Raw genomic sequence first — 13,275 nt, 5'->3', positions numbered from 1 at the left:
ATCTGAGTGCACTCCAATGCCGTAACCAGGCTTTCATAATTATGTCGTCATTTCTGTGTCGCATCTTGTACTCGTACATACATTATGTAATTCCCGTACAGCGGAGAGCAATTAAATTAAAAGTATGCATGCATGTTCCTTCGGAAATGCATGCATGTCCAAAGAAACAACACTGCGACGACTACAGCCGTTATGAAAGGCGACCGCTCGCGTAAAGCGGGAAATCCGGGTTCGAGTCCCAGCCGGCACAAATTTTCATTGTCGCCATTACCATAAACAGCTGATGGTTGTCGTATCAGCAAGTGCGAACACATTTCATGTATTACATTATGGCTGTAGTCGCCGCAGTCGTTCCTTCGGACATGCATGCGAGTCCGAAGGAACATTGCATAGCATTCTGAATAACACACGCACTGCAATATCGCATACAAAGAAGGACAACAAGAATGGTCACAGGTTTGTTTGACTCAAGAGAGCACAGAGTTGGTGACAAAACTGAACGGGCAGGCGCTTGAAGATAAACGCAAACTATCCCTTATACTGACCTTACGACGTACTTTAGAAGAAAGATTAAGGAAAGGCAAACCTACGTTTCTAGCATTTGTAGACTTAGAGAAAGCTTTTGACAATGTTGACTGGAATATTCTCTTTCAAATTCTAAAGGTGGCAGGGGTAAAATACAGGGAGCGAAAGGCTATTTACAAACCAGATGACAGTTATAAGAGTCGAGGGGCGTGAAAGGGAAGCTGTGGTTGGGAAGGGAGTGAGACAGGGTTGTAGCCTGTCCCCGATGTTATTCAATCTGTATATTGAGCAAGCAGTAAAGGAAACAAAAGGAAAATTTGGAGTAGGTATTAAAATCCATGGAGAAGAAATAAAAACTTTGAGGTTCGCTGATGACATTGTAATTCTGTCAGAGACAGCAAAGGACTTGGAAGAGCAGCTGAACGGAATGGACAGTGTCTTGAAAGGAGGATATAAGATTAACATCAACAAAAGCAAAACGAGGATAATGGAATGTAGTCGAATCAAGTCGGGTGGTGCTGAGGGAATTAGATTAGGAAATGAGGCACTTAAAGTAGTAAAAGAGTTTTGCTAATTCGGAAGCAAAATAACTGATGATGGTCGAAGTAGAGAGGATATAAAATGTAGACTGGCAATGGCAATGAAAGCGTTTCTGAAGAAGAGAAATTTGTTAACATCGAGTATAGATTTAAGTGTCAGGAAGTCGTTTCTGAAAGTGTTTGTATGGAGTGTAGCCATGTATGGAAGTGAAACATGGACGATAAATAGTTTGGACAAGAAGAGAATAGAAGCTTTCGAAATGTGGTGCTATAGAAGAATGCTGAAGATTAGATGGTTAAATCACATAACTAATGATGAGGTATTGAACAGAATTGGGGAGAAGAGGAATTTGTGGCACAACTTGACAAGAAGAAGGGACTGGTTGGTAGGACATGTTCTGAGGCATCAAGGGATCACCAAATTAGCTTTGGAGGGCAGCGTGGAGGGTAAAAATCGTAGAGGGAGACCAAGAGATGAATAAACTAAGCAGATTCAGAAGGATGTAGGTTGCAGTAAGTACCGGGAGATGTAGAAGCTTGCACAGGATAGAGTAGCATGGATAGCTGCATCAAACCAGTCTCAGGACTGAAGACCACAACAACAACGTCTCTTGTAAACCTGCATACAGAGTTTCGAAAACCAGTTTTAAGTGATGACTCTAGCAAGATATTAGAACCATCTACGTGTCGCTCGCATGGGGACCGCGAAGACAACATCAACCTAATTAAAGCGTCAACAGAGGCACTTAAGATGTTCCGATCGGGAAGAAACTGTAACATGTGATTCAGCGCTGAGTACCCTCCGCCATTCACTTCACTGTCGTTTGCAGAGCATATGTGTAGGTGCAGGTACACCGACGATCGTCTGCTTGTTAGCCGTGAGGCAACGGTCGCCGTAGCAACGAGTTGGCGTCTGTAAACACGCCGCGTTTCGCTTGTCCGCCGACTGGCATCTCTCTGTGAAATGTGCGAGTCGCAGAGTTCTACCTCGGTAACCGCGGCTTTGTCCCTGCACGAGCGCAGTACAAATTGCAGAAGCATTCGTGTTCTTTGTGTGTTCACGTTGTCCGTCTGCCTCCACAGAAAAACGAGTGTGTAAGTAATGTCGTCGAACAAGCCTACGAGAGTCGTACGAGGCGCCTGCATCTTCAACAGTCCTGTAGTGAAGTACAGTAAGGAGACGGAGCAGCTGCTCAGAAGTGAGTCAGAGTTGTAGATTTGGTATAATAGATATTTGTGTTCTGTGGAAGATTTCCAACTTAAGCAAAATGTAGTCGGGTTTTACAAAGTAAACTGTGGCTATACAATACGCGGGTTTGAGCAGTGACGCCTTTTGTAAGGCAAGGACGCTACTTAAAGACAATCTTTGAAAGAAACTGATCATATTCGTAAACAAACGAATGAAGCATACGATAAAATTATAGTCACAGGTCACGTGGTTATATCGAAAAGAAGTGAAGGTTGTTGTTGTGGTCTTCAGTCCAAGGACTGGTTTGATGCAGCTCTCCGCGCCACTCCATCGTGTGCAAGCCTCTTCATTTCCGAGTAACTACTGCGACCTACATCCTTCCGAATCTGCTTACTGTATTCATCTCTTGCTCTCCTTCTACGATTTTTACCCCCTACGCTGCCCTCCAGTACCAAATTGGTGATCCCTTGATGCCTCAGAATGTATTCTACCAACTGACCGCTTCTTCTAGTCAAGTTGTACCACAAATTTCTCTTTTCCCTAGTTATTTACGTGATTTACCCATCTAATCTTCAGCACTCTTATGTAGCATCACATTTCAAAAGCTTCTATTGTCTTCTTGTCTAAACTTTTTCTCGTCCATTGATAATATTGTCTTCACTTTCAGCCATAGATAATAAAACACTTCTGTGTTCCGGATAAGCGCTATCATTGTATATTAAAATAATTGAATGTGATTTTAAAAGAGATCGTTACATATTGCTCAAAATATTCTTTGTGCGCATTTATTTAAATAATTGGTTGTTTGCAATTCATTCGGTACTTAATTTCATTCTTCGTGATATTGAGGTAATTTAGAATTTTAGTTTCTTGTTTTAAGACCGTTTTTAGTATTTTAGATTGTAGGTATGGATTTATCTGTTCCGATGAACTTGGATAATTTGAGAGAGGCCATGGGCGTAGACATGTTGACCACGATTTGTTTTTCACAAATGTGTGGTCTCGTTGCCGAGTATGTTCGATGTCGAGAGTGCGGCGAACATATGCGCCTCACAAGTGTATCTCGTCGCCGTACTCACGTCGTATTCTTATGGCATTGCAGCAATGGCATTGCAGCAAAGATCGCTTGTGGCGGTCCATTAGACGAGGGACGTGGTTCGAAAAATCTAAGCTCGCCTTGAGAGACATCATGAAAATCACGTACTGTTGTCTTTGAGATATCCTGTGTGGCTGTGTGTCCACGCATGTCGTGCGAATAAGCGCAGAGTTGTTGATTGGCACTCTTTTTGTAGGGAAGTTTGTGGGGAATACATGAAATATAGGGGGCCGTTGGGGCGCCGGGTGTTTGGTCGAAATTGACGAGACGCATTTTGGCAAAAGGAAGTACAACAGGGGAGGGGGGTGGGGCAACCTCCGGTGGATTTATGGGATTGGGGCGCTGTAGTTCCAGGTCAAGAGTGTGACGATGTAGTGTTTAAAGTAATACCCAATAGAAGGAAGTTTTGGCAGCTTAGTTGAAGATCACGTTGCAGAGGGTTCCGTTGTATTTTCAGATGGTTTTTCTTCGTATAGGGATTTAGGGGAAAGGGGTTATCAGCATCTCGTAGTTAATCACAATATTAAGTTCAAATCATTATCCACAGGGGCTTGCACAAATAGCATAGAGGGTTGTTGGTCAGCTGTGAAATCTCTTGTAGGAAAGGGGAAACGCCGGATTTCCACATTTCAAAGTCACTTACACGAATATTCATGGGGGCGTAATATTCCTCAAACATATTGCCCGTTGAAATGTTTCGTTAAACGGTTGGGCAAATGCACCGCCCGAAATATGTTAGCTAATTTCACGTTAGGATAGGGGGTGGTGGGTGAAAGTGTTTGGCTGTGTGTGTGTGTGTGTGTGTGTGTGTGTGTTTTCGTAATGTTTTGTTTGTTGTGTATGTTTTGTTGAAGTCTTTCTAGGCGAGCTTCGGTTATTTTAAGAAGTTCCCATGTGGTAAGCTCAGTTTTCCATTTTTTTCTTTTACTGCGTTTGACTATTTTGACGTATTTCTTTGTTGTATACACCATTACGTATGTTTTCGTGTACTTCAGTACGTAATAGAAATTTCGCAGCTGTCGTTCGTTAGATCCCAGCACTAGTATCAGTACGATTTCTTCGAATCTTTATTAGCAATAATAAAGGGGAAACGCCCTACACAACTAAATTTTGCATCCCGTCCTTCAGTTGACTTTTACACTGACACTATTCGGAAAGAACGACATATATAACATTAATGAGATTTACCTGTATATGTCAAATGGAGAGCAGGATACAAATGTTGTGTATAACCATATAGCTCAACTAAAGACTGGGATACTATTGTCATTGTTGTGATCAAAACTATAACTTTCAGTCGATACTATTAGCATCGAAGGCGAAAAAAAAAATACAACTTCTATATGTGTCGTCTTATTGCCTCTTCGCGTAGTTCAACTGAGATACAGGTTGCAAATGTGACGTACGTCCACTTCTACGTTTTCGTTAGCAGTGTACATTTATATGGGTCAACGGAAGTATGGGATACAAATGTTATGTACGTATCTCCTTCTGCCATCGGTAGTATTACTATCTACGTAAGAACAAACTATTAGTGATAGCAGAGGCGAAAGAAACGACACATGTAAAATTTGTATCCCGTGCTTCAGTTGACCTATATAGTTCAGCTGAACAACAGAATATTAATGCTAACGAAAACGAAGAAATCGACGTACGCTAAACTTGTATCCCATACTGCAGTTAACCAATACAGTTCGAATGAGGTTCGAGATACAACCCAAATATATGTGACGTGAGGTATTCTATGCTGCCAATATTTCCATCCAGTTTATCCCCTTCATTTTCCACAGAAATGATACAGCCGGCCGGGGTGGCCGAGCTGTTCTAGGCGCTACAGTCTGGAACTGGGTGACCGCTGCCGTCGCAGGTTCGAATCCTGCCTCGGGCATGGATGTGTGTGATGTCCTTAGATTAGTTAGGTTTAAGTAGTTCTAAGTTCTAGGGGACTGATGACCTCAGAAGTTAAGTCTCATAGTGCTCAGAGCCATTTGAACCATTTGAATACGATACAAACTCGCGATATCCTTAACGTGAAAATACTCCTTGCCTTGATACATGTCAACTATATTTTTCGTCTCTCGTATTCCTTTGTTTCTGAACAGTCTTGTCAGCTCTTTCGTCTGTGCAATAAATGCTCTGTGGCCAATTCCGACGTCATTGGTCAAAGCTGACGGGTTGTATCCCCTGCTTCACTAGACCCCAAATACTTTCACAAAAAACTTCGTGACACTTAAATCTATACTTGATGTTAACAGATTTCTCTTCTTCGTAAACGCTTTCCTTGCCATTGCCTTCTACATTTTATATCCTCCCTGCTTCGACCATCATCAGTTATTTTGCTGCCCTAGTAACAAAACTCATTTACTATTTTGAGGTCTCATTTCCTAATCTAATTCCAGCAGCATCACCTGGTTTAATTCGGTTACAGTCCGCTATCCTCGTTCTGTTTTTGTCGATGTTCATCTTATTCATTCATCCTTTCAAGACACTGTCCATCCCGTTCAACTGCTCTTCCACGTCCTTTGCTGTTTCTGACAGAATTACGATGTCATCGGCAAACCTCAATTTTTTTATTTCTCCTCCCTGGACTTTAATTCCTACTCCAAATTTTTCTTTTGTTTCTTTTACTGCCAGCTCAATAGATAGATTGAATAACATTGGGGATAGGCTACAGCCCTGTCTCACTTCCTTCTCAACCATTGAATCCCTTTCTTGCCCCTCGGCTCTTGTAACTGCCATCTGGTTTCTGTACAAATTGTAAACAGCCTTTCGCTCCCTGAATTTTATCCCTGCTACTTTCAGAATTTGAAAGAGAGTATTCCAGCCAATATTGTCAAAGCTTTCTCTAAATCTACAAATGGTATAAATGTAGGTTTGCTATTCCTTGACATACCTTCTATGAGAATACGTATGATCAGTATACTGCCTCACGTGTTCGTACATTTCTTCGGAACGCAAACTGGTCTTCACCGAGGTCGACTTCTACCAGTTTTTCCATTCATCTGTAAAGGATTCGTGTCTGTATTCTGCAACGGTGACTTATTAACCTGATAGTTCGATAACTTGCACACCTGTCAGCACCTGCTTTCTTTGGAATTGGAATTATTACGTTCTTCTTGAAGTATGTCTCATACATGTTGCTCATCGGATGCAAGAGTTTTGCCATGGCTGCCTCTGCCTCTCCCAAGGCTATCAGTAGCTCTAACGAAATGTTGTCTACTCCAGCAGTTTTCTTTCGATTTAAGTCTTTCAGTGCTTTGTCAAATTCTTTACGCAATATCATATTTCTCTTCTCATCTTCATCTACATCCTCTTCCGCTTACATAATATTATCCTCAAGTACATCTCCTCCTGCTATCCTCTGTATACTCCTTCGACCTTTCTGCTTTCCCTTCTTTGCTTACGACTGGTTTTCCATCTGAGCTCTTGATATTCGTACGGGCCTCTAATTTTTCTGTATGCAGCATCTATCTTACCACTAATAATATATGCTTCTACATCCTTACATTTGTCCTCTAGCCATTCCTGCTTAGCCAGTTTGAATTTCCTGTCGATCTCATTTTTAGACGTTTGTGTTCCCTTTCGCCAACCCATTTATTGCATTTTTATATTTTCTCCTTTCATGGATTAAATTCAGTATCTCTTTTGTTACACAAGGATTTTTACTAGCCCTCGTCTTTTGACCTACTTGATCCTCTACTGCCTTCACTGTTTCATCTCTCAAAGCTACCCATTCCTCTTCTGCTGTATACCTTTTCCCTGTTCTTATCAACCGTTCCCTGATACTCCTTCTGAAACTCTCTACAACCTCCGGTTCTTTCTGTTCATCTAGGTCCACATCTGTCCCTGGAAATGTCTTACAATTTAATAAATGACTCCTAAATCTCGGTCTTACCATTACGTAATCAGTCTTAAATCTTCTGGTGTCTCCAGGCCTGCTCCACTATACAACCTTCTTTCATCATTATTAAGCCAAGTGTTAGCTATGATTAAATTATGCTCTTTGCAAAATTCTGCTAAACGGTTTCCTCTTTCATTCCTTTCCCCCAGTCTATATTCACTTACTACTATTCCTTCACTTCCTTTTCCTTCTGTCGAATTCCAGTCCGCCATGATTATCAAATTTTCGTCTCCCTTAAGCGTGTGAATAATTTCTCTTATCTCGTCATACATTTCCACAATCTCTTCCTAATCTGCGAAGTTAGTTGGCATGTAAACTTGTACTACTGTAGTGAGTGTGGACTTCGTGTCTATCTTGGTTAAAATAATGCGTCACTATGCTGTTCATAGTAGCTTACCCGCATTCCTATTTTCTTATTCATTATTAAATATACTCCTTCAATACCGCTATTTGATTTTGTATTTAGAACCCTTTATTCGCCTGACCGGAAGTCCTGTTTCTCCTGCCACCAAACTTCACTAATTGCCACTATATCTAACTTTAACCTATCCATTTCCCTTTTTAAGTTTTCTAACCTACCTGACCTATGAAGGGATCTGACATTCCACGCTCCGATCCGTAGAACATCAGTTTTGTTTCTCCTGATAATGACATCCTCTTGAGTAGTCCCCACCTGGAGATCTGACTGAGGGACTATTTAACCTCCGGAACATTTTGCCCAAGAGGATGCCGCCATCATTTAACTATACAGTAGAGCTGCATGGCCTCGGAAAAAAATTTCGGTTGTAGTTTCCCTTTGCTTTCAGCCGTTCGCAGTACCTGTACAGCAAGACCGTTTTGGTTGATGCTACAAGTCAACATCGGTCAATCATACAGACTGTTACCTCTGCAACTATTGAAAAGGCTGCTGCCCCTCTTCAGTAACCACACATTTGTCTGTCCTCTCAACAGATACCCCTCATTTATGCCTGTCTGCATTGCTGAGGCACGCAAGCCTCCCCACCAACGGCAACGTCCATGGTTCATGAGGAGAGGGGGAAGGGGGAGGGGAGAATTGAAGGTAACGGAAATAAAAAGCAGAAAGAGAGCAATATACATGTCTTGAAACAAATTAATATTGTAATTTACGTGAGTAAGAAAAGCACAAATAACCTTTAAACCTATTGCAGTCTAGCGTGTGGTGAAGTGATATTATAGAATATCGTTAATGTAGCAGTAATAATTATTGAATCTAAAAATACTACAGCGGAAAAGTGGGCGTTTTGGACAGGGAGAAACTAAATAGTAACACAACAACAGAAAATGAAATAAATGGTGATGTATATTAAACATAACGCCAACAGTAGCGTGAAATGTGGAGAAACCGACACAGAAACCCTGAAAAATCAGCCGGTACACAAGTAACGAAAATTCACATAAATTAACAAATATTTAAATCGATAATTAGCATTAAGCTATATAATTCAGTTCTAGTTACCGATTCCAGTCATTTCATGGTTCATTATTTAGATCGTTTTTCAAAATGGTTCAAATGGCTCTGAGCTCTATGGGACTTAACTTCTGAGATCATCAGTCTCCTAGAACTTAGAACTACTTAAACCTAACTAACCTAAGGACATCACACACATCCATGCCCGAGGCAGGATTCGAACGTGCGACCTTAGCGGTCGCGCGGTTCCAGACTGAAGCGCCTAGAACCGCTCAGCCCCTCTGACCGGCTAGATCGTTTTTCTAGGAGGTTTGTGTACTGAAATGAAATAGGGTTTCACCGTTAGTAATTACTCTCTGAACTACAGCGAAAAAGTAACTAGTATTGTAATAGGTAACAAGAATTATGTATATAGGTCAATTCTAGTTATTGATTTGTTAATTTTGTGAATTTTCATTTTTTGTGTACTGGCTTTTGCCGGCCGGTGTGGCCGAGCGGTTGGTTCTAGGCGCTACAGTCTGGAACCGTGCGACCGCTACAGTCGCAGGTTCGAATCCTGCCTTGGGCATGGATGTGTGTCATGTCCTTCGGTTAGTTAGGTTTAAGTAGTTCTAAGTTCTAGGGGACTGATGACCTCAGCTGTTAAGGCCCATAGTGCTCAGAGCCATTTGAACCCATAGTGCTCAGAGCCATTTGAACCACTTTTTTTTTGTACTGGCTTTTTTTGGGCTTTCTACATCGGTTTTTCTACATTTCATGCTACTGTTTCATATAAATTATTATTTACTTTTTCCCGTTGTTGTGCTACATTTCAGTTTCTCCTTGCCCAAAACCCCCATTTTCGCGCGTTAGTCCCGTTACATTCAGAAATTATAATTATAAATTATCGCTGTTTTATAATATTGCTTCGCTTCGCGCTATACTGTATTGGAATTTAAACGTTCTCTATGCTTTTCTTAATCGCATAATCACGACAATAATTTGTTTCACACACACTTATATCTCTTTTGTTTTCTTATTATTTATTTATTTCCATTATCTTCAGTTCGTTTCGAGATAATTCGTGTCCAAGTAAATAATCGCGCATGAATTGTGATTGAAATTATATCGTATACTATAAATACATTTGTTTGTTTACGAATATCATCCGCTACTTGCAACAATTGCCTCTGTGTGGCGTCCTTGCCCCTGGTACGACATCATTGCTCAAAGCCAACGACTGGAATCGGACACTAGAATTTATCCCTACTACAAAACTTAAAAACCCGAGAAGAGCGTAAGTTTAGGGTTATACACATAGCTGGCAGAACTGCCAAAGCTACGCCTACCACCCGGCCCTTTCCACTCCCCAGCGCATTCTTTCCATTCTAGTACATTTCTCTCTTTTTCTTCCTAAACTGATTTAGAAAATTTTATGATTTTGTATGTAAGTTTAATAATAATGCAGCATTATTGATAAACGTTATTTAAATGAACTGCACGGATGAAAAATATTGCACATAACAAATTAAAATTTATCTATGTAGTAAACCAATTCGTATTTAATTATTTTGTTTATTACAAAGATACATTGAAAGGAAAACGAAATCTGTCTTATCTTTATGGCACCCACTATGTATTAGTTTTAGTATGATGTATAATCAACAGATTTCATTTGCTCTTCGTGAATTATTGATGATGTACAAGTTTTTAAATAGAAATTCAAGGAAAAGGGACGTAATTAAGAGCTGACAACATTTCAGCTTAGGTGAATAGAGTATGGCTGCCTATAGGCGGACGACTACCAACTCCTGTAATATTATTGATCAACCACAGAAGGCTTATTCTTGAATTTTTCTTTTATTTGCGCATCAGACAATACGAACCGAAACATGGGAGCAGCAAAAATAGTGACTAGCGGGGCAAGTAAATTAACATAGTTATACGTTCCACCGTTTTTGTTTGCTTCCTACATATCACTCACTTGTCGTTGTAGTCCTCAGCCGGCAGCCTTCGGTCGTAAAACATAGGCTGTTATTTTGCTTCGACAACCGGTCGCAGTCCTCTGAAATTTTACAATAGCGTGGCGGCGAAGTTGCAGCAAGAACTCTGTTGAACGTGGGCGAGCCGTGTAGCGGCAGCCGTGTGAACCTTGTTACGTGATACATGTCTGTTCTGTCGTACTCCTTTCTTGGCCGAAACGACATAGTGACAACAACGTGCGTTTACATTCACGAACCGAGGCAAAGCCTGTTTCTCTTATGCGTAAGATAGAAACACAAGCCACGAGGGTTAGGAAAACTCACGCAACTCTCCCGGTTAACTCCTAAATAGTAATTTCTTTTTTCGGCCAGTTTTTGCGCCTCCTCTGAACCCGTGTCTTTGGTGCGGTCCAATACCACCACCCCTTCGGTACAGCCTTGACTGTAAGTCCTATCGACGATGAAGTCATTAGGGACGGAGAACAAACACAGCTTAGGGAGGGTAGGGGATGGAATTCGGTCTTGTCCTGATGACAGGCATCATTCTAGCATATGTCCCCGTCGATTCAGGAAAACTACAGAGAACGTAAATCCGGATGGCCAGACAGGCACCCAGTGATACGAGGTGCATTCAAGTTCTAAGGCCTCCGATTTTTTTTCTCCGGACTGGAAAGAGATAGAAATATGCGCATTGTTTTAAAATGAGGCCGCATTCATTGTCAATACGTCCCAGAGATGGCAGCACCGTACGGCAGACGGAATTTTACCGCCAGCGGCGAGAATGAGAACTGTTTTAAATACTTAAAATGGCGATGTTTTCCTTACTTGAACAGCGTGCAATCATTCGTTTTCTGAATTTTCGTGGTGTGAAACCAATTGAAATTCATCGACAGTTGAAGGAGACATGTGGTGATAGAGTTATGTATGTGTCGAAAGTGCGTTTGTGGGTGCGACAGTTTAATGAAGGCAGAACATTGTGTGACAACAAACCGAAACAACCTCGGGCTCGCACAAGCCGGTCTGATGACATGATCGAGAAAGTGGAGAGAATTGTTTTGGGGGATCGCCGAATGACTGTTGAACAGATCGCCTCCAGAGTTGGCATTTTTGTGGGTTCTGTGCATACAATCCTGTATGACGACCTGAAAATGCGAAAAGTGTCATCCAGGTGGGTGCCACGATGCTGACAGACGACCACACGGCTGCCCGTGTGGCATGTTGCCAAGCAATGTTGACGCGCAACGACAGCATGAATGGGACTTTCTTTTCATCGGTTGTGACAATGGATGAGACATGGATGCCATTTTTCAATCCAGAAACAAAGCGCCAGTCAGCTCAATGGAAGCACACAGATTCACCGCCACCAAAAAAATTTCAGGTAACCGCCAGTGCTGAAAAAATGATGGTGTCCATGTTCTGGGACAGCGAGGACGTAATCCATACCCATTGCGTTCCAAAGGGCACTACGGTAACAGGTGCATCCTACGAAAATGTTTTGAAGAACAAATTCCTTCCTGCACTGCAACAAAAACGTCCAGGAAGGGCTGCGCGTGTGCTGTTTCACTAAGACAACGCACCCGCACATCAAGCTAACGTTACACAACAGTTTCTTCGTGATAACAACTTTGAAGTGATTCCTCATGCTCCCTATTCACCTGACCTGGCTCCTAGTGACTTTTGGCTTTTTCCAACAATGAAAGACACTCTCCGTGGCCGCACATTCACCAGCCATGCTGCTATTGCCTCAGCGATTTTCCAGTGGTCAAAACAGACTCCTAAAGAAGCCTTCGCCGCTGCCATGGAATCATGGCGTCAGCGTTGTGAAAAATGTGTACGTCTGCAGGGCGATTACGTCGAGAAGTAACGCCAGTTTCATCGATTTCGGGTGAGTAGTTAATTAGAAAAAAAATCGGAGGCCTTAGAACTTGAATACACCTCGTACAAGGACAGAGGGAATCTCGTTAAAAGAATTTCGTACTAAACGACGCATGAAGAAAGAACAGTATTTCCGATCTCGTCAAATTTTATAACGGAACAGTATGTCGATTTCCAGCTAACTTCCACTCTTGTCGTTACATTACTGTACAGAATAAAGTCTTTCGCTGATCACAAAAATTTATTTCGAAGCAACTACGCCAGATACAGCTATGCGGTTTGTAGCAAACGGTAGCTTGACTCGTGATGTTTTTTTTTATGGTCACTCTTCCAGAAGTGCTCCCTTCGTTGTCCGTCTAGGCGATCCTTGGATTCTCTACGTGTATTTGCCGACAACTCTTTCGTCACCGTCTTATCACCTGGCTGCAAGGCTTGCAGGAGTAGCACTCTGTATGTATCGAAATGCAGCGTTTTGTGTAAAATCTTCAGCACAATGCTCTGAGGGATGCATGTTTCTCTGGAAACATGTGTCGATTCCCGCTGACTGCGTTGAAATATTGTTGTGCGCTGTCGACAGTGTCGTCATTGACTCCATGTCTTACGCTTCTTGCTTTGGGATCAACACCGCCAGGCTCTTTACACGTCTCGTTCCATCCGTTGAAGCTCTTCACGTTTGGCATATCTCGGCCATGGACTCTTCACTGAAATATAACGCGCGCCCGTGTTTCGTGAAACCACAAAACACACTGCGCTTTCTCCT

General features: G+C 41.9%; 1 protein-coding gene across 1 annotated transcript in view; it reads left to right on the top strand.

The window, feature by feature from the left end:
* The first annotated feature begins 2,078 nt into the window (after nucleotides 1-2,078).
* LOC126162465 (UPF0193 protein EVG1 homolog) overlaps nucleotides 2,079-13,275 on the top strand; it is a 176,164-nt gene continuing 164,967 nt past the window's right edge. The window contains exon 1 of the mRNA XM_049918996.1: nucleotides 2,079-2,263. Within this exon, the coding sequence (XP_049774953.1) occupies nucleotides 2,167-2,263 (97 nt within the window). The 5' untranslated portion in view covers nucleotides 2,079-2,166. The remainder of the gene's footprint in view (nucleotides 2,264-13,275) is intronic.

Source organism: Schistocerca cancellata, chromosome 2, assembly GCF_023864275.1.
Source record: "Schistocerca cancellata isolate TAMUIC-IGC-003103 chromosome 2, iqSchCanc2.1, whole genome shotgun sequence".
In the NCBI taxonomy this organism is placed as follows: domain Eukaryota; kingdom Metazoa; phylum Arthropoda; class Insecta; order Orthoptera; family Acrididae; genus Schistocerca; species Schistocerca cancellata.
Note: the sequence above shows the minus strand (reverse complement) of the source record. Positions and strands in the feature narration are given on the sequence as shown.